Below are 20,922 nucleotides of genomic sequence, written 5' to 3'. Positions count from 1 at the left end.
TTATTGTATCTGTTGAGGGTAAGTACCTTAACAAAGGGTAGCTACTAAAGCAGGACTAGGACTCGATCCTGTGAGCCAATACTAAATAATATTGAGCTGGAGTTGGACATCTACACGTTATAGAGCACTCAGCTTGAGACAGTTTGATGTGTCAAGCACTAAATTCTTCAGGGACTTTAGAAAGATAAGTATTGGTTAATTAAAAAGCAATAATAATGGAAATGTTATACTGAGAACCCCTGCAGTTCTCAAACCCTGACTCCTGTTAAACTCAGCTATGGTACCTTATGTCTTGTTTCTTCTGCCACCTACTGTTCATTCACGGTAGCTCACCGGTAGTGTGGCACAGCACACCTCGTTTCTTCTGCCACCTACTGTTCATTCGAGGTATGACACGCATCCCTCGGTCCACTTTAAAATTGGCGCTCAAAGGAAATGACGTTTTAAACCAGCGAGGTGTGCAAAGCTTACCTTTCTTTTCTTTTTTATTGCTTTTTTGTTTTTTTTTTTTCCGTCGAAATAAATAAAAAGCATTAACGTGCATGTCAAAGTGCGAATTATAATGACATATTTTGGAGTTTTATCGAGAAGGAGGCGTGGTTTTGCTGACGCGTATAAAATAGGTTCGCAGCGGCCATTTCTCTCCCTTTGTTGGCGCGACCGATGAGAGTACGTGAGCGGCGCGTGCAGCGGTCACGGTAGCACGTGCGTCGCCTTTGAATCTCCGTTAAGGTGTGTTCTGTGAAATGTTTCTTTGGCGGGTTTTTTTTTTTGTAGTGTTTCATGAGATACGTATATTTCAAATAATGCTAAAGTGCTCACAGTGTGACTGTGCATCGTCGTATCCTGTATATAATAATGACAAAAATAATAAGGGGTTATTTTTAAAAGTACGCAAGTTGAAGTTTGGAGACGGTTAAAAAAAAAACTTCGCGTTCGAGTCGGTCAAGTTGGAATACTTTACCAGCAACAATTAAATGAAATGTTGTACGATATCATTTTCGGGCCTTTTCATGGCTGTTTCTGTGCTGATATCATTCATAATATGTATTTTCCAGACGGTCCTCTTTCCTTCCGGGATGCGCTGCAGGCGTCCCGCGTGCAGGGCACGTGCCCGGCTGCTCCCGTGTGCGCGCTGCGCGCTCCCTTCTGGGAACAGAGCGGCAGCTGCAGGTAGACACTTGTAGTAAATTAATGTAACTTTTTTTTTTTACTGAAGTCAGCGCTGGTGTCCATCAGCTGCTGTGATGATACACTGAACTCTCTCTTTCTGAACCTACTTGTTTGAAGAAGCTACTTTCTCAGATCCTGAGTGGTGATGGACAGTACAGTATTAGTGCAGTGCTTTACTCTAGTACTCCATCTGCAGCCCTGTTGAGGGTTGCTGGGCCTATCTTTGCACTGCCCATTGAGTAAAACAGTTGACTTCACTAAATGTTCACTTTTGCACTGGTTCCTCTTTCAGAGGTGTGGAAGGATCCATTATTTCTCCAGATCCCAAGGTAATGGTTCCCTCTTTTTTTTTTTAACTGATGCTACTCCTGTTGTCCAGGTGGTTTATGATGAGCTCTTTACAGGACAAGCATATGTCTGATTTTTCTGGTGATGTTAACTGTTGGCCTGAAACCCGCTTGGTGTTAATATCAATTGTAATTGTTGTGTGGTCTTGCAGTGAAATCATTTCACATTGAAATGGCTCTTGTCTTTCATCAGGTCTGGCACATGAGGGCCCTAATGAGTTGGTGAGTCAAGTTCTTTGTCTGGGCACAAATCTATTGCCACTAGGTTCTTAGTCTGAGAGGATGAATTGGGTCTTGACCCTTTACTTTTTGGACGACTTGCGTCTCATGGCAATCTAGTCACCAAAGCCCTGATCGGACTTAAAACTTTTAATGCGGTCCGCTCCAGTGTCTTCTGTAGAGTAAACTTCTTGTTGCTCATGATTACAGGACTCTGCACTTGTGCCCTGAACACTTGAAGTGAAGGCCCTGGAGGTAAGCAGGTTCTTAATCTCCTCTTTGAGAAGGTGCATGCTTTGTTAAATCCTCAGGCCTGATCTGAGTTTTGTGTTCATTCCAGCATGGTTTCTCCTGTTTTATGGAGAATATATCAGTTAAATTTGTAAACTGACTTCTGGGCTGTGCTTCCAGATTACCTGTTTGTCTTCAGCAGAAGGCAGCTTGGGAGGGATGTCTTCAGGTAAGCTTGTTCTGTGACATTGCTGAGATTCATGTCTGACAGTGCTTTCTCACTTGTCAGCCACACAATTTGTCTGCACAGCATGATTTTCTGTTCAGCTCTTTTTCTGAAATGATGTTGAAATGGCATTAGTGACTTGCAGAGCTCAGAATGCATATTTTGTAAGAAAAGCTCTGGTCTGTCTTCACAGGTAAAGCTTGGAGGCATCTCCCTGATACATTTACTCTGCAAAATTACTGGGGCAGCTGGTAGTATAGTTAATTGTTGCTATTGGCTCCAAAGGTCACGGCATTCAAATCCCACCTACCTTTATACTAAAGGTATACACTTTACTACCTTTAACCAAGGTATTTGCCCTAAATTGCAGCAGTAAAATTACTCAGATTTGTAAAATTGTAGATTGTTTAACATAAATTGGTTTGGAGGGAAGCATCAGTGAAAAGAATTTCCCTCCCCTAATTAGTTCTGCTTCTGACCCTTTTCCTGAATATGAGGAATTTTTATACTGGTCTGTGACTGCATGAGATCAATCTGATAACATCTACATATATTGATCATGTGTCTGAACTTTAATTCATTTTATCCTAGATGTTGACCAGTCTGCTCTAGTACAATTTAGCAACTTAAAAATCGCATGTATTTCCTTGAGGTGGAATGATTTCCATTTACATGTGTTTATATATGCCTTGTGCAAAAGCTTTAATATTGCTGTTTTCTCCCCCCAGTCAAATTGTCAGCAGTTATCCAAAGTTGAAACTATAACTTGACTCGTAACAAGAGGATGATCCTGAATCTCTGGATTTTAAGGTTGGTGTATTTTTTTTTTCGGAAGGTGTTGACAAACTAGTATTGATCATTCTGCTACCTGAGGTGGCTGGAGATGATTAAATGTGGTTACCGCCCCAGTCTGAATGTAGGGTGACTGATTGGTACCCTTATGATCTAAATTCAGCATCTCTGCTATTGGCTGGTGAGCTCTGTAGCAACTTATCATGCAAGTCTCCTCTTCCTTGCAGCATGTATGGAGAGCAAGAACCACAGGAAGATGAAGCATCACATTTCTGGATTTGTAGGATACACTGCCTCAACACTGTTTATAATCCATCTAAACATCTTACCTGTGCCAAGTGATTTTTTTTCCAGTTAACTTGAATATGTACTTAGCAGTATTCTACATTACAGGAAAGTAGATATGGATAACTTTTTGTAACTTATTTTTGAATTTGTACTAATGAGGGTGCACCCCTCTGAATTCATGTCTGGAGCCAGATGTAATGGCAATAGTAGCACCTGTTCTAGCAAATATTTCATGGATGATTATCTTGAAGGTAGATGTCATTTTATTAAACCACACACTTGCTGCAGGGTTGCCACTCCCAAATCTAGTGTAAGCATGGTAACACCAAATAAATTGGACAGGTCCAATTATAAAAGCTAAAGTATAACTTTATAAGCAATGCTGGTTCTAAACCCAGGGAGAGAAGTGCTTTGTAGTATTAAATATTGGCTTATGTTCATTGGACTATGAAGTCAAAGCTATACATTATTGTAATTCATGTAGCGACAGCTGTTTGACCATGACTGAGAAGGCAGAATGCAGTCTCCACCAGTTACAGGTTCTCTAAATAGTATGAATAAAAATGGCAGTTAGACATGCACCTTGGTGTGGTCCTGCTCCCTAAAGGAGTTGCATTGAAGTGACTTGCTATCTAATCTGCCAAAATACTGTAGATTAATTTGCTGTTGAGAAAGCACTTGCAGTGCTTTCTCATATTCAACCCTATTCTAGGAGATGTATAGCTCATCTGTAACTTGTAGATGGACACTGGGAGCTTATGAAATTTAAGGTATGTAATTCAGAAAGGAGTCCAGGCACTCCAAAATGTTCTGGGTTATGTTGCTATTACATCTTGTAGCAGGAAAATGTTACCACTTTAGTCATCCACATATGGTATATAGAGGGAACTTATGGGGGAAAACTAACAAAGTTCCTTGTAAAGTATCCAATCAGTGTTGCATCTTTTCATAGAGAAAAAGTTTAGGAGGAAGATTTTGTTACAATTTTCTAACTTTTAGCTAAAGGATTAATGGTTAACTGAACATCATGAGAGTAATGTGTTCCTGTTGCATTCCCAGAATATATGTATCAAAATGCATTACATATTTTATAATGGGCAAATGTAGCTTTATACTGAAGGGCTTTTGAGTAACTGAATGTTCTACTAAACTGGCAACCTGCCACAGTGAGAGTGTCAGTGGAAATATCCTGTGAAGAGTTCATTTACATTTTGAATGCACTGTTGAGTGGCATTTTTTTTGCATTTCTCAGTATTTAAGAATCCTTAATATAGTCATAATTGACATCTAAGGAGAGGTTGATAATAAAATTTTTTACTGTAAAATGAAGTCTGGTTTCTGTCTTTCATATTACCAAAAGACAGATCAAAACCCCATAATCCATACAATTATACCCAAAATAAAAACCTTACCCAAAAAATCCTGTTGCATCATTCATTGCACCTGACTTGTAGACCCAGTCACCCCCATGTTCACTGTCACTCTGAAGCCACCATAAATAAAATGTAACTAATCCTCTTAGACAAGTTTAAAAACACAATCAAGTCTAATAAAATCTTAATGAAACCAAAGAGAATTAAAAGAAATGTAGCTCTTTGAAACACAAACCACCTTCAGTTCTTCCAAGGAAAGTAGTTCCGAACACCATGCAGTTAAATATTTATGTAGAAATCTCATGTGGGGTAGGCCAATCCCAGTAAATTCTGTGTTCAATAAAGCATCTTGCAAACATCACTGGATGTTTGTTGGACATCAGCTGGCAAATCTTGGTCAAATTAGACAGGAATCTAATATTGGGTTTCTTCACTACAGCTTCTCTCTTTTCTTTGCCAGAGAGATTTAGAGATTGAAGCAGAATGCTGCTCAGGTGCTTGTGTTCAATTTGTTAGTGCGTATCGTTAGTCTGTATCGGTCAGGAAAATCAGTTACACCAAAGAACACAATTTGTCCTGCAGAAAAAACTTGCGAGCAGCATTTCCTTTGGCTATACCGGCTACATTCTCAACTGTCAAATCACAATGGTTTTTAGTTCCCCCTTTCTCCTGTTTCACTTGGTCTAGGGTTACTTTTTGCTCCAGGGTTGCTATTGATTCGGCTTGCGATTGGGTCAAATCCTCCAGAACAGATGTCCTGCATCCAGCTCCGACAGTACAAGTTTCAAAGCTGTTTGTGCAATCAATTCGGTGATTGAGTTTTGTTTTAATAGCTGCAATGGAGGACGCATTTCTTTAGTTTTGCACTGGCAACATCTAGCTTTGTGAGCTTAGCTTCGTACTACTCGTTTGGTCAGACAACTCTTTCATAAATAGGGCTCACTTGCCCAGGTGTTGTTTGGGTCATACATCTTTTGCTCATGCTTCAAAACCTTTATCTGAAGGCAAACTGGTAAGGCTGGCAATGGAGCAGGAGATGAGAACACTCATATTTTTCTTCAACAAAAGGGTCTATAACAACTGTCTTGGAGTGCATTAGCTCGGTCGATTTCTTCTCCATAACAATGCCCATGCCTCAAGTAACACCATACCTACAGTGAAGTATAGTGGTGGTAACATCATGTCGTGGGGCTACTTCTCATTGGCATGGACTGGGCATCTTGTGAAAACGAAAGAAAAGATGGCGAGAGCAAAATACAAGTAAATATTGCAAGAGAACCTGCTTTAGTGTGCAAAAAAACGGAAACTTGCATGCTTTTCGTTCCCTGTATCTACAGTGTGAGTTGGCTCAGCATGTTCAGTGTAGGTGCTGGACTTTAGCCAAGGGCTTGTCTTGTCTCTTCTTTTTATACCATAGACAGGATATCCATAGAGCAGTTGGAGGGTTTGGAGGATGTCTATACTGATCATTCCAAGACTTCCCCGCTGCTGCTTGCTGATGATCTAGTCCTGTTAATCTCAGTTGAATGTGAACTTCAGCATGGACTAAAGTAGTTGGCAAGTGTGTGTGCCACAGTCAGGCTGAAGGTCAGCACCTCCAAATCTGAGATTACGGTTCTCACCAGTGTGAAGGTAGGTTGATCTATCCATCTGAAAGGGAGGAAGTGCCCCAGATGGAGGACTTCACATAACTCGGATTGCTTTTCACAAGTGCCAACAGTAGAAATTGTGAAATTTACCAAGAAGTTGGTACAGCAGTTTAACGTAATTTCGAATCTGATGGTGGAGGAGGAATACTTTTTAATATGCCTGTTTATTGTTAGTATTTGCAGTATACGTTATGTTTTTAGGCAGACACGGTAAAGGGATTTTTCTTCATTTCAGTTCATATCAGGATAACTTTGCACATTAGTCTGCAGTAAATATTTGGGCAGCAATGTCATCAAGCAGCCAGTCCACACCAGTCAGCAGGTTCTCCCCTGTCATAGCGCTGCATCCAATGATGCACCAGTGATGCGTCTTTATATCATCCAGCGCAAGGGCCTGCGGAGATGCAAACGAGAAAGTGGGCCAACCTTTCCTCGCACACAAAATACACACGAACATTGAGATAAGTACATCACATTACATACAATACATTACTTCTCATCCACACCGACCTGAACCTTTAAGTATTTGGTGAGGCCGAAAATACAGACACATCAGAAAAATGTAGGAGCGGTTAATATTTCCCAACACTGTAATAAAAACAGTTTATCAAAAGCAGCAGGTCTTACATATCTACATATCCAGAATATTCTGTATTCCTTGAGCTCTTTTAAGTCGTTTTCTGGAACTATAGTCTAAGAAACAAAAAATATGCTGATTCATCAAATACAGATACTTATACAAAAAGTAATAGGAATAAAATAAATACAAATGGGCTGTTGTACTTAATCTTTTACTTGTAAAAACGTTAACGGTAACAGGATGCCCACCTCTCTAATAGCATCTTTGGACAATGCTCCAGGCAAATCCTGTTTGTTGGCAAACACCAGGAGGGTGGCTCCGGCCAACCGCTGAAAAAAATATAGTTTTATACATTTTCTTCACTATACATGTGCATACACACACACACACACACACAGAGAAAACACAAACATGTACAACATGTGATCAAAAACTCTGAAGAGCTACCATTTATTTCCAAGAATATTGCGTATGTATAATTTTTTTCATGCCTCAATGTAAATCTCCTCTGGATGATATGCATCCTTCCCAACATTCCTGTCACTTTCTGAAGTAGGTTCTCAAGCTGTTAAATCAGATAAACCATAACAACTTCACTGTCAGTTATTACAGTTATTGTTGTTATTTAACATGCCTTCACCGCCATACGCGGGACCCGCATTTGCTGATGGATGACACCTGTTTTGTTCCAGAAGTAATAACACCAATGATGAGTAGGTTGCACTGATTTATGGAAGTGTCTGAGAGGGAGTTTGGCCAGGACATGGGGAGTACAGCCTTAATTTAATTTGCAACAATGAGGCAGGGATTTATTCAATATGTCATCCTTAAGATAACTGGCAGGATTATACAATGAAAGCCCAAATTGTGGGATTTCGTGGCTTTAACATGCTGGCAGCACCTATGTCAGTCTCCATTTATGTTTGTGTGATGCCCTTCCAAATAACATTGACATCCTCTTCGGGTACAGGGCCAGCTGGCGCTCCATACCTCCCCGACATACGAACACTATACAAGTGTCAGGTAGACATACTGAAAAATAGATAACCAAAAATGTTGGATGTACTCTTGTTTTCCATTTAAGGCAGTAATTCAAAAACAGATTTCAGCCCACTGGCATGGGGGAAGTATCACGTACCTCTTCCAGCAGCAGTGCACTCAGCTCCCGCCTGCAGTCCTCAAGACGTAGTTTGTCGGCACTGTCGACGACCCACACCAGGCCATCTGTGCTCTCAAAGTAGTTCCTCCAGTAGGAGCGTAGAGATTTCTGACCGCCAACATCCCAAATGTTCAGTTTAAACCTTAAACAATGGAAACGAGGTGAAACGTATAACTCTAGTATGCCAGCATGCTTGGGGCAAACTTCACCACGGTGAGGCCTGCAAGCCTTCATTGCGTGGATTGTTTCATCCACTACAGATCATCTGTTCCCCTTCCACAAAGAGTCTGAAGGACCACATGACCACTCTTTACACTGCTCAGACAACATGAACTACCGGTATGTTTTTTTCATACTCCCATAAAGTTATGTTTAGCGGCCAGAAGGTAGCAATGTTCAGAGTGGAAGCCTTGCAATTCCAAAGTCCCAGGTTTGCATCTCTGCTCCTGTTGCCATGAGCACAGTACTCACCACAAATTACTCCAGGAAAACACCCTGATATTTAAATGGGTAAATAATTTCAAGATGCCTTAGACAACAATCATATTAAATGTATACAGCGAAAGCATTTTTCCATCGTAGCTTAGAAAGTGAGGGCCGTATACTCATTCGCTCAATGTATTTTTTAAAATGGAGTAATTTGGGGTAAGTACCTTGCTCAAGGGTCCTACAGTAGGAGCAGGATTTGAAGGTGACAGCTCTAATCACCAATAATATGCCTAGGAGGGGTGGTTAGCTAACTGGCCCTAGATGACCACTTTTTATTATCCTGTCCCTGCCTTAGGAGTTTAATTTCTTCTCCCCCACTGCAGTCTGACTCTTCACCACACTTGTTTTGTTGCGATTACTCTTGGTGTTCCTCTTTCTACTGCTCCTTAATCCAACGACGTGATGCGATTTTCCGTCTCTACTTCTCACACTCGATCCCATTTTAAATGCTATTGCGCAATCTTGGTAGAGAGGGGGCAATATGAGAATAAACTGAAACAAATGATGTTCCACCTTGAACTCCATACAAAAATTCAAGTCAATCAAATTAAGATCTCACCCTCTGTGTTCAAGTGTTTTAATGTTAAATCCCAGCGTTGGAGAAATAGTGCTGACATCTTCTCCGTTGAACTTCTTCATAATAGTTGTTTTTCCGGCATTGTCGAGACCCCTGCAGACATTTTTTGTTAAGAAAATAGATTCCGACTTCTCACACACCTATACCTCACAAAATGGAGTTATTGTGTTGTATGAAATCAGCCAATTTGACCAATTCTTGTTGCGAGGGGATGAAATTGTCATTTTTTTTCCTCACGGACAAAGAAAAAAAAAACGGCCCCCAAAGGAAAAAAGTCAACTAATATTCCATAAAATGCCAAAATAAAAGGCATTTTGTGCATCACATTCATAATGCCAACATGTATAATAACAAACAAAAATGATTATTTCTAGTGTTTATAAACCTCACATTTTTATTCAATCATCATCGATAATCGCTTGTCCAGTGCAGGGTGTGGAGATCCAGAGTTTAACTTTCACAATAATGCAAAATTTTAATCTCTTTTTGGAATCAAAGGAACCGAGGAGAAACGGAAGGAGCGCGAAAAGCCAAGGTAAAACCCTACAGCTTGTTTTATCCTTCTCATGACGTTGCAGCTTTAAGTATCGTTTTCATATCAGTTTTAAATTCCTAAGTTCACTTTTCCCCTTGAAAAACAATACACGTGTACCACTGTAGCAGATGTGTGGTAAACCTTCTCATACCAGTTTTTACCACACCGGTCCCATTGGTCCCTCAATGAATTAAGCTACTGGTGAATAACTTGCTTATTATCTTCCTTCCATCCATCCATCCATTTTCCAGACTGCTTGTCCTTCTAGGGTTGCGGTGGCAATAGAGAGAGCAGAGGGGCCCAGCCACCCCATCCCCCATCCTTCCCCCAGCTCAGCCTGGGGAATCACCAGTCATCCCCAGGCCAACTGTGAGATATAATCCCTCCAGCGGGTCCTGGGCTGACCTCGGGGACTCGTCCCAGTTGGCCGTGCCCGGAATACCTCCAAAGGGAGGCGCCCAGGGGGCATCCTTATGAGATGCCCCGAACCACCTCAACTGGCTCCTCTCGATGCGGAGGAGAAGCGGCTCCGCTCCGAGTTCCTCCCGGATGTACGAACTCCTCACCCTGTCACGGAGAGCGAGTCCCACCACTCCATGCTCGCATCCTCCACCGACTGGGGCCCTGTCGTGGCAGAAGGGCTTAAGCGATCTAGGAATCTCCAGCGCTATATTGTCAGGAGCAGGATGCTCCTGGTAGGGTCTCCCATGGCGAACAGGTCTGGAGTGAAGATCCAGACTAACACGATCCAAAAATCCCCATTAAAAAAGTAAACATTACAACGTTTACCCTGCCCGGAATAGGGTCACCGGGACATACCCTTGGAGCCAGGCCTGGAGGTAGTGTTCCTAGGCAAGTGCCTGGTGGCCGGGCAGCCAACTTAACCCGGTTCGGCTCGGCTCGGCTCGGCTCGGCTCGAAAAGGCAACATGGGGGCGTGTGGGCCGACCACCCGCAAAGTCCAACATGGGGGTTGGGTGCAATGCCCTTCAGGCAGCAGGAGGGGGCAGGGTGGCGCGTGGCGTCACGGACCCTCCCGGCAGAAACCGGCTTATTATCAATAGCCGCTTATTTTAAGGAAGGGTCGCAGGGGTCCGGAGCCTATCCCAGTAGCACCTCACGCGATCACGGGAAGAACGTTCAACATGCAAACTCCTGTTCATAAATAAATTTACTAATGTATTTCTACTTTAATTTGAATGTACTTACATTCTTTTACCAGCTTGATGCAGGACTAAACGCATCAGCTCAGTCAGTCAATCAATGGGTCCAGATCTCATCAAAAAAATCAAGCAAATCCATCAACTACCATCGAAGACTGGTTTCCATAACTACTCCCAGCATTCGCCTTTTGGCTAGTTTTTCATAAATTAAAAATTCTGACCGTTAATAATTCTTCATACATCACACAGGACAAGGATACAACATCAGCAATCGCATCTCTCGTTCTTTGCGTTTCATTTTCTTCAGAATCGTCAGTAAACCCATCAGAAACGTGACTGAACTAGCTCAAGAAAAATATATTTATTAATAACTAACTAGTGAACAAGGAGTCAATTCTTCGAGCTCAGTAACTCTTTCTTTACCCAACTGACAACTCGTCCACAGCCTCTTTCATCTACACACGGTTTGCGCCTGCAAGCACCAGGAAGAGGCGCTACCACAAAGTCCCACCCCTTCGTCTCTGCTATTGGCTATAATTCCTGACGTCTATTAAAAGAAGATTTCTATTGAATAGTTCCAAAGCCACTCAAGCTACAGGACTTTTCATTGGTGAAAACGTGTCTTGAACGAAGAGAAGCCCGCTACGAAACAGACATGTACAATTGGCAGCACTTCTTCCAGTTGCGCCCCCTATGTGCAAATGACCGTAATTTACCTGGTTCCTAAAATACAGTATACAGTGCAGTACCATACCTACCAAAATATTGTAAATTCTGTTGCATCACACAATAATACCATCATAGTCAGACACGCAAACTTTGAACACACCTAAATAAAATTCAATGAAATTAATTACATCTTTTTTTTTTATTTAGTCGGTTAAAATGTCACATACTGTGTTTTTACATCATGTCATGTGGCCTGATGCTTTTCTCCAAAGCAGCTAATGATGTTAAATTGCTCACAGATATATACAGCTGGGTAGTTTTAACTGGAGCAATTTAGGGTAGGCACCTTACTCAAGGGTTCTGCAGCTAGAAAGGGGATTTGAACTTGCAAACTTTGGGTCTAAGGGGAGCAGCTCTATCCCCAAAGCAACCAGTTCCCCTCAATGTGCAATTTTAACAAAGTTTGTGCCCTGTGACTAATGGATTGAATGGATGTTTATTATTATATGGCATGCTTTTATTTCTTTTAATTTTACATCATTTTAAAGTAAACCTAACTGTAATGTTGTTTAATGTTAATAAAAGTTAAAATACACTTGGGTCCAGCCCAAGGAGTTCCTTGTCTCATTGCCTGTGCTCGCAAGATAGAGGAATACAGAGACATTGCATTGTATGAGCTGTTGATAAAATAGAATAAATAAAAGTCTTATAGCAAAATTTTAATTGATCATACCTTTATCTTACAGAACCTAAACAGGATATAAAAAGAGGGATTAAACTGTATTATTAAGATTTTATTGATTGTGACATAGTGGGTGGACTTACAAAGAACTTTCAGTTATGAACAGACTTTAGGTCCCAATTATGTTTGTAAGTTGAAGTACAAGTACATATAATATCTATTGTTTTTTTGACTGTTTTAATTAATTTTATACTGATGGATGTGTACTGGTGTTTACACGTTTTCTAACGGTATAATTTTATCCTGTGTACTTCTGTGTTGAAACGTGTTTTTAATTCAAAGTGTTCAAAGTACATTGGTTAAAAAGCATCTGCCAGTATTTCCAGATTTATGTATTTGTTAACCCTCCAGAAGACTGTAAGCTTGTATGGAAAGTGTCACGCCCTGCGCACCCACCTCATTGGCAGACACCTGCAGATTCCTGATGGAAGCTGCTTAAAAGGAGACGACGGGGAAGCAGGGGTGTGGAACCTAGTTTTGCCTCTTTGTTTCCCAACCGACGTGTACCAGTGAACTCTGCCCGTGACAGACCGCCGCTTGTGTTTTCCGACCACGATCTTTGCCTTCGCCCTTCGTACTCCGTCTGCCGATCGCCTGACCCTTGCCTGTCCCACGACCTGTCTTTTGGATACCGATTTGGATCTATTAAACCTATCTCACTCATTACTCTGCGCTTGAGTCCATCCTTCCTTGGAGCGAACATGACAGAAAGTACACCAAGCATATAGCCAAATGCATAACCAATTGAACTGCAACTCCTAAAATGACAGAAATATGAAAGTGAAGTATTCTAATAATCAAGGAAGTAGAATCAAACCTGAAAGGGCACAAAAACACACACAATAAGCCAGGAGCTGAAGTCCCTTTTTGAAAACAATGTTTCAGACTGATTGTTTTGAAATTCTAAGGTTTGTACTGCGTGATTACTTGGAGCCATAAACAATTAGACAAAATAGTTCACAAATACTGAAAAGAATATAGAAACACATTCTTAGAAAAGGACTGTGTCTCCTCTTTGTTATAACTTTAATAATAACATCAATAAGCAGTCTGAATACGTGACAGGTCTGATGAAAGCAGGATCACAAAAAGGGAACGTATTCTCAGAAATGGATTCTTTAGTTCACATGAAACATGACTGCAGAACAAGCTGCTCCAAGAGTGGAGGTGAGAACCATTCAGTCTTCATTATTAGAATTATTGCAATAATCTTCCTATTTTATAGGTGATAGGAAATGTTTTAGTTCACCACCAGCTGTATCGTATAGCACGATGCACCTGGTTGTGGACCAAAACATTTTTCACACACACACACAAAGTCTGAAACCACTTGTCCTGAGCAGGGTCACAGCGAACTGGAGCCTAACCCGGCAACACAGGGCGTAAGGCTGAAGGGGGAGGGGACACACGCAGGACGGGACGCCAGACCATCGCAAGGCACCCCAAGCGGGACTCGAACCCCTGACCCACCCGAGAGCAGGACCCAATCCAACCCACTGCACCCCCCTACATTTCAACAGAGTTTTATTACTCTAATGAATCGATCGGGCGACACAAGGACTTTCGTTAAACACAAGTATTTACAGGAAGCGTGAACAAGAAGTCATGTGTACAGCATGAATGGGACATTACTACTAGCGCCCAGGCCTAACAGGTACAGGAAACCTAACCCACGTCTGCTGAGAAAAGAAAGGAGGAGGTTCTTTGGCAGTATTTCTAGAAACGGTGTATATTTAGGGGAAAGCAGGGTGATGTAAAGCACAGTTGCGCATATTATAATAATATTCTTGCTTAAGCAAAGGGTGAGACTGGTTTGCTAGGCGAGCTTCCGCTGACGGTTCACTGAGGAGAAATAACTTTGAGAACGTCGACTTTTCCTCGTAAAACCTATTCCAGGAGCAGTGAGGCAACAGTTGAGGCAAAAACCGGGAAACAGTGCCCCGCCCCGTGTAAGAAAAACGTTTCTCTATCCGAAAACGTCGTCGACCTTGCAATGAACCAGCGGGGAAAGTCGGTGTCGCTGCTAAGCAGAGCTGTCGCGCGCGCCGCGTCACGTCGCGTCGCCCTTCCACGCGCCTTTCCGTGCTGCTTGGCTTCCCTCCAAAAAAAAAAAAAAAAAAATTCCCCGCGCGTAACTTCGGGAAAGCGTCCTGACCCCCGTGTGCCCACCCGTCGGCAGAACTTCCTCCTTCTCCGCAGCGTGGACATTTAAAATAAACTGAAACCGAAACCGGGACCTCCGCCCACGCACGCTTAGCCGCTCCCTCACCACCACCACGCTCAATAAAACGAAGGACTTTACTGTAAATAACAGTCAAATTCGCCCGTCGAACATCGGGAGAGCGCAACTCGCCGGGAACAAGGCAAGGGGGCTGTCCGCGCGCGGGTGCGCGCGCGACTGACGCTCGTGAATGGAGCCTGGTCCGCGCATCCGCGGCCGCCGTCGCACGAGTCCTGTCGCTCCGGCGCCCGCGTGATCAGCGCGTTGTGGGGATGCTGCTCTTAATGGATTCCAAATCTGAGGGGAGTTTAACCTCGTTCTCCGGTGATGAAAGTTTGCCGAGTGTAGCAGGATCGGTACGTATCGTCATCATCATTAATTATATTGTGATGAACAAGAAATTCGAAAATATGAATCGCAGTCAGTAGTTCTTGTTAAGCGCGTCGATGCCGGCGGTTTGACTCTGCGAGCTGAGTGAGCCGTACTCTGTGCTGCGGTAACACGGTACTGTACTTTTCACACCCCTCCCTCAGCCCGGGAAGCTCTCGGACTCGGCCAGGAAGCATAAGCGTAGGGAAAACAACCGAGTGGCGGCGCAGCGGAGCAGGAAAAAGCAAACGGAGCGGGCGGACACGCTACACAAGGTGTGTCAATGGGGGTTTGCTCCCCATCTCTTCCCGTGTGCGTGTGTAGTGTGTGTGGTGTGCGTAGTGTGTGTAGTGTTTCGTACCATCGACGGAGAGCATCGGTAAAGCCTGCTTACGCTGTTTAATCACCGTATGTCACTCCCCCAGTTTCTTCCGGTGAGCAGCAGGGGGCGCAGCGGTTAGGGCTGCTGCCTTCTAACTTGGAATGTTCTTGGTTTGAAGGCTTCTCCTGTTGTGGGTTGAGTTCTTGAATGTGGCTGGGAGCATAAGGGTTAGTGCTCCTGCCTTTGGGTCTGAACATCATGGGTTCAAGTCCTGCCTTGGGTCTGAACATCATCGGTTCAAGTCCTGCCTTGGATCTGAATGTCATGGGTTCAAATCCTTCCTTCAGGTCTCAATGTCATGGGTTCAAATCCTTCCTTCAGGTCTCAATGTCATGGGTTCAAGTCCTGCCTTGGATTCTGATTTGTTCTGATTCTGAATGTCACAGGTTCAGATCCTTCCTTTGGGTCTCAATGTCATGGGTTCAAGTCCTGCCTTGGATTCTGATTTGTTCTGATTCTGATTCTGAATGTCACAGGTTCAGATCCTTCCTTTGGGTCAGAACGTCATGGGTTCAAGTCCCGCCTTGGGTCTGAATGTCACAGGTTCAGATCCTTCCTTTGGGTCAGAATGTCATGGGTTCAAATCCTGCCTTTTGGTCTGAACATCATGAATTCAAATCCTGTCTTTTCGTCTGAATGTCATGAGTTCAAATCCTGCCTACTGCTGTAATTTCCTTGTGCAAAGGTGCTTCCGCTCAGGTGCTCCAGTGAAAGCTACCCACATGTTTAAATAGGTCAATAACTCCAGGTAGCTTCACACTGTAAGTGAAATAATTGCAGGTAACTTAGAATATGAATGCGATGTTGCAAGTTGCCTCGAGACAAAGCGGTCGGCTCAGTACATAATAAAACCAAGGTTTCGTATTTCACCGGCGTGAAAAGCCCTGTGATGCAAGACTGCGACTTAACCGAAGAAATGAGGCGAAGCTTGTGGTCGTGCACTTTCCGAAGTGTGTAACTGCAGAGCTCTCTGAAGCGCCGTGCTTGGCTGAGCGTGTGTTACGCAAGCCCACTTTGAGTTAGCAAGCATTTCTGGGAAAAGGCCGCCTTTGAGGAGAAGAGCACTCAGGCTCACATTCCACAGGAATGGATGGGCTTCTGAAAGAAATCACTGCTACTTATTATCAATAATAATGATAATAATAATTTAGAGATTTAAAGATTTTTTTTTCTTTAATTATTTAAAGATTTATGGGGGGCGCGGTTGCGCAGTGGGTTGGACCAGGTCCTGCTCTCCAGTGGGTCTGGGGTTCAAGTCCCGCTTGGGGTGCCTTGCGACGGGCTGGCATCCCGTCCTGGGTGTGTCCCCTCCCCCTCCGGCCTTACGCCCTGTGTTGCCGGGTTAGGCTCCGGTTCCCCGTGACCCTGTATGGGACAAGCGGTTCTGAAAATGTGTGTGTGTGTATGGTTCAAGTCCCTGCTAAATTTATTAATAATAATAATAATAATAATAATAATAATAATAATATAAATTCATCAGGGACTTGAACCAGAAATCTTTAAATCAGGCCCCCTTTATGAAATGATTTTTTTTCTTTAATTATTTAAAGATTTATGGTTCAAGTCCCTGCTAAATTTATATTATTATTATTATTATTATTATTATTATTAATAATAATAATAATAATAATAATTCATCAGGGACTTGAACCAGAAATCTTTAAATCAGGCCCCCTTTATGAAACAGCATTCTTTTAAATATTGTTTTACATACAGAATATGTTCTGTGTTGCACCCTGGTCTCCAGAGAAACGACATTTCCACTGCACACAAGCTATATAGAGGAATGACAATAAAAACAACTTGAACTTGACTAGATTAAGTTGTGTCTTCTACATGTTACTGACTATATGAAAGAACTTTGGCCGATACTGTATTTGCAGGGGGAAAATAAAAAACTCCTAGGACAATGTCTCCTCTCTCCTGGAGTACTAAGGAATTATTGTCTCTTCTTTTGCTTTCTTTTATGCCACTTTCACTTTCTTTCTTATCCCAAACAAGGTGTCTGTATGCAAGTGGTGTAGGCATAGAGAAGTTGGCTGAGAGTTAGTTTATCGCGCATGTGAAATTACAGCCCTCCGGGCGCTTTTAAGCGAAATGGTCAACGCCGTGCTGCTGTTTTAATGCATTACGGTGAATACATACTGATTACACTGAGTGCTACTGAGACATGCCTACCAGATGAGTTGCTAATAATCTTCCTGGGCTGAGTCTGATTCATGGGCTTTGACTGTTCCATCGGTACAAATTACCCTCCCCTCACGTCTTTTTTCTTCAGGAGCTGGAAATGCTGGAGCACTCCAATGCGATGTACGAGAAGGAAATAGCCCACCTTCGACAGGAGATCCAGCTCTACACGACTGCTCTGCAGCAGCATGAACTTCAGTGCTTGCTTCCGTTTTCGCCACTGGAAAACCCTCTGTACGCCCCCGCTCCTGCTCCTGCTCCTGCCCCTGCCCCTGCCCCTGCTCCCATCCCTGCCCAGGTTCTTGCCCCTACCTTGGCAGAACCTCTACCCCTTGATCTCGTGGACTTGGAGTTTGGCCTCTGCCTTCTACAGGAAAATGGGGACATGCCACACCCATCAATGTACTGACGTATCAAGGGTTTGTCGAGGAGATGAGGATGCGAGCTGGACCAAAACTCACCATCTGAGGACAGTTGCCTCACCGTGATGTAGCCTTGTGGCTGTTCGCACCATTCCAGTAACCCAGCTGGCAACCCAGTTTGGTGTTTCCAGTAATTTCACTAGCAATACATTTGCTACTGTCAGTTGGAGGACAATGGAAGGACCTGCCGTGAACAAATCAAACCAGTATGCTGCTATAAAGGAAACTCCACAACTATTGTAATACTGTAATCTGGTCTCCGTGCAGTTGTTTTTTTTAGCTATGTGTGCAGTGACCGAGAGCGCATCCTAGTGGTACAAATGTGAAATAAGCTTTAGTGTCAAGCGGATGAAATGTATTGATTCAACGCCGGTTGGCTTTCAGATTTAAATTAATGTACACATGATTTTTTTTTTTTTTCCCCCCCACAAAATTCATTAAAGAGCTGAATAAGAAAAAGTACAAAGCAGAATCTGATGGAAAACGTTTGTGGGACAGAACTCGGGATTGACCGCAAAGGTAGATGTGAGGCGGTAGGGTGGCACGGTGGCTCAGTGTGTGTGGAGCGTTCACAGTGTGGGTGGGTAGCACGGTCGCACAGCAACTAGTGCTAGTGGTGTGAGACGACGTGGGTTCAATCCCCTCTCGGCCTCTGTGGGTTTTCCCATGGGTGCTCTGGTTTCTTCCCACAGTCTAAAGACATGCTCTCCAGGTTCTCTCATAGCGTGTGAGTGACACAGACAGAGTGTATTCCGCTGATGTATGGATGAGTGACCCATTGTAAGTAGTGTATCTAGCAACGTAAATCACTGCGGTGAATAAGGTGTGTGGGCTGATAACACTACATAGAGTTCATTGGAGAAAAACCTCTGATAAATAAATAAAGGTAATATGTGTGGACCTCTGGGTGCTCTGTTTTCCTCCCACAATCCAAAAACATGCTGTTAAGGTGGATTGGTGACTCTACAAAGAAAAAGAAAGCCACCCATAACAGGTGGGTGGGTGAGAGAGAGTCACTGGTATATGGATGAGTGACTTGGTCTAAGTAGAGTATCTAGCTTTGTAGATCACCTTGGGTGGCTAAGGTGTGGGCTCATAACGCTACATAGTGTTCACTGCTAGTTGCTTTGGAGACAAGTATCTTCTAAATGTAGATTTGTAAAAACACTGCGATGCAATTCAGGGCACACAAACTATTGATTCATGCATAAAGGAGCCACGAGAAACATTAATTTTTATCATACTGAACTCACAATGACATACAATTCAATCATGTTTATTATGAGTGCGCCAACAGCGTCACGCTTTTTATGGGGCACTCGGATATATTTCCTTATCGTAATGAAAAATTCTCATTTTAAAGCATTTAATCATACTGGTTTATGTTGTTCTTTGTGACAGCAGTACAAATTTCAAATGCAACTCAGCATGTAACTGAAATAGTCAAAAAGGTGAAAGGCTTTTAGCTCTAATGCCAAAGATGCACAAATCTGATTTAAAAAAATATACAATTTACATAATTCACCGATCCCTAGAAGTAGACAGAAATCATATTTTAAAATAGACAGTGAAGTTTTGAGACGTTACATTCAGCTAATCCATAATCATACATTCTAAGGAATAAATTCCCCTGAGCAGCTCTCTAAACACTTGTGTTACAAGGTTGTTTCTAACTGTCACATAAATGCCAATATACAGTAGTTCCAACAATTTCTGAACTGACCAGTTACTTGGTGGGAGTGTAGTACAACACCATTCTTATTTATGAATATTATTCATCTTTATTAATGACTTCAGTAAAGCACTGAGCTGTCTAACTCCCCGAAGAACACCTATTAAAAACTCGATCAACCTGCCACTAAACTTCTGTCAATTCTGTGGGTTTAAAGTGAAGTTCTCCATCATCTAATGTAATCAGAATCAACCACCTTCACAGCAATGCCGATGTCCATTATATACAAGACCAGTGAAAATGTAACGGCAATAAAAACATCACACTCAATAATGGTCTTTACAATTATAAATTGACTTCTGTGTGATTTGACATTGCTGTATTGGCCTCCTCCTTGGAATTCCATATATTCAAAATTGTACTATTACCATATAAACCAAACATAGCAATGTGCATAACAATGCAACGGTGAGGACATTTGCTCATGACTTTCCTGAGATTACCACATATTCCAAGACTGAGAAATACAGTATAGTAACTTGCTAAGTACCCTAGTTACAACCTATTAACTTCTTAACTTGCATACTTATAGAGTATTAACGCAGTAGATGCCATACTTAGAGCTTATTAACATATTACTTTACTAACTTGCTAGTTTGCCTGCTTACAGCCTACTAGCTGATTTACAGCCTACTTACTTAGTAACTGGCCTACTTAACAGCATACTTATAGGCAGCAGGGTGGCACAGCGAGTGGCACTGCTGTCTCACAGCATCTGGGTGGTGGGAGAGAATGTGGGTTCGATCCCTGCTCGGTTTGTGTGGAGTTTGCATGTTCTCCCCGTGTCTGCGTGGGTTTCCTCCGGGTGCTCTGGTTTCCTCCCACACTCCAAAGACATTCTGTTCTGGTTCCCACATAGCGTGAGAGTGACAGAGAGAGAGAGTGTGTGTGTTCCACTGATGTATGAATGAGTGACCCAGTTTAAGTAGTGTGTCTAGCAGTGTAAGTCTTTGGGTACTCTGGTTTCCTCCCACACTCCAAAGACATGCTGTTCAGGTTCCCCAGAGTGTGTGTGTGTTCCACTGATGTATGGATGAGTGACCCAGTGTAAGTAGTGTACCTAGCAGTGTAAGTCACCGCGGTGAATAAGGTGTGTGGGCTGATAACACTACATAGAGTTCATCGGAAGTCACTTTGGAGAAAAGTGTCCGCTAAGTGAATAAATGTAAATGTTATAGCCTATGTACTACTAACTGGTGTTCTTACAGTCTATTAAGTACCTGGTCTACTTACAGCCTACTAACTAGCTGACTTAGAGCCTATTAACTTAGTAAGTTGCCTACTTACTGCCTACTCTATGCCAGAATGGTACCTATTACTGTATGTCATAATTTTTGATTAGCAGAAGCAATATTGTGAGGTTGTCAAGGAAAAGTGTTGTTGAAGTGGAAGCGCTGG

General features: G+C 42.7%; 2 protein-coding genes and 1 long non-coding RNA gene across 6 annotated transcripts; 2 read left to right on the top strand and 1 right to left on the bottom strand.

The window, feature by feature from the left end:
• Nucleotides 1–652: 652 nt before the first annotated feature.
• Nucleotides 653–4,572, top strand: LOC108925329 (uncharacterized). Of its 2 annotated transcripts, XR_001965394.2 has the most exons (9): nucleotides 653–732; nucleotides 1,059–1,173; nucleotides 1,466–1,502; nucleotides 1,714–1,742; nucleotides 1,950–1,994; nucleotides 2,151–2,199; nucleotides 2,390–2,519; nucleotides 2,925–3,006; nucleotides 3,216–4,572. It is a non-coding gene; the product is annotated as an uncharacterized LOC108925329 (long non-coding RNA). The 2 variants fall into 2 exon arrangements; XR_001965395.2 differs by lacking the exon at nucleotides 2,390–2,519.
• Nucleotides 4,573–6,437: 1,865 nt separating this feature from the next.
• On the bottom strand, nucleotides 6,438–11,291 carry arl2 (ADP-ribosylation factor-like 2). 3 transcript variants are annotated; one of them, XM_029257500.1, is made up of 5 exons: nucleotides 11,224–11,291; nucleotides 9,086–9,196; nucleotides 8,017–8,179; nucleotides 7,127–7,207; nucleotides 6,438–6,692 (listed from the first exon to the last, which is right to left on the bottom strand). In XM_029257500.1, exons 1-5 carry the CDS (start codon nucleotides 11,253–11,255, stop codon nucleotides 6,558–6,560), a joined length of 522 nt encoding a protein of 173 aa, XP_029113333.1. In that variant the 5' UTR covers nucleotides 11,256–11,291; the 3' UTR covers nucleotides 6,438–6,557. The 3 variants fall into 3 exon arrangements, with proteins under 3 accessions (XP_029113333.1, XP_018592556.1, XP_029113332.1); XM_018737040.2 differs by having other exon boundaries at nucleotides 11,061–11,284; XM_029257499.1 differs by lacking the exon at nucleotides 11,224–11,291 and adding an exon at nucleotides 10,847–11,049.
• Nucleotides 11,292–13,743: 2,452 nt separating this feature from the next.
• On the top strand, nucleotides 13,744–18,515 carry batf2 (basic leucine zipper ATF-like transcription factor 2). The gene is made up of 3 exons (XM_018737186.2): nucleotides 13,744–14,788; nucleotides 14,966–15,076; nucleotides 17,462–18,515. The coding sequence occupies exons 1-3, from the start codon at nucleotides 14,705–14,707 to the stop codon at nucleotides 17,777–17,779; spliced, it is 513 nt and encodes a 170-aa protein (XP_018592702.1). The 5' UTR covers nucleotides 13,744–14,704; the 3' UTR covers nucleotides 17,780–18,515.
• Nucleotides 18,516–20,922: the final 2,407 nt, after the last annotated feature.

This window comes from Scleropages formosus, chromosome 13 (assembly GCF_900964775.1).
Source record: "Scleropages formosus chromosome 13, fSclFor1.1, whole genome shotgun sequence".
Lineage (NCBI taxonomy): Eukaryota > Metazoa > Chordata > Actinopteri > Osteoglossiformes > Osteoglossidae > Scleropages > Scleropages formosus.
This window is presented reverse-complemented; position numbering and strand designations above follow the sequence as displayed.

What these genes read in the sequence shown, in the direction of transcription:
- arl2 (XM_018737040.2), bottom strand. Translation starts at nt 11,125, where the DNA reads ATGGGTTTACTGACGATTCTGAAGAAAATGAAACGCAAAGAACGAGAG. An exon ending in GAGATGCGATTGCTGATGTT is followed by an intron (nt 9,197 to 11,060) that starts GTATCCTTGTCC and finishes AAATGTCTGCAG; the next exon opens with GGGTCTCGACAATGCCGGAA. An exon ending in CCAAAGATGCTATTAGAGAG is followed by an intron (nt 6,693 to 7,126) that starts GTGGGCATCCTG and finishes GCATCTCCGCAG; the next exon opens with GCCCTTGCGCTGGATGATAT.
- batf2 (XM_018737186.2), top strand. Translation starts at nt 14,705, where the DNA reads ATGCTGCTCTTAATGGATTCCAAATCTGAGGGGAGTTTAACCTCGTTC. An exon ending in TGCCGAGTGTAGCAGGATCG is followed by an intron (nt 14,789 to 14,965) that starts GTACGTATCGTC and finishes CCCCTCCCTCAG; the next exon opens with CCCGGGAAGCTCTCGGACTC. An exon ending in GGGCGGACACGCTACACAAG is followed by an intron (nt 15,077 to 17,461) that starts GTGTGTCAATGG and finishes TTTTTTCTTCAG; the next exon opens with GAGCTGGAAATGCTGGAGCA.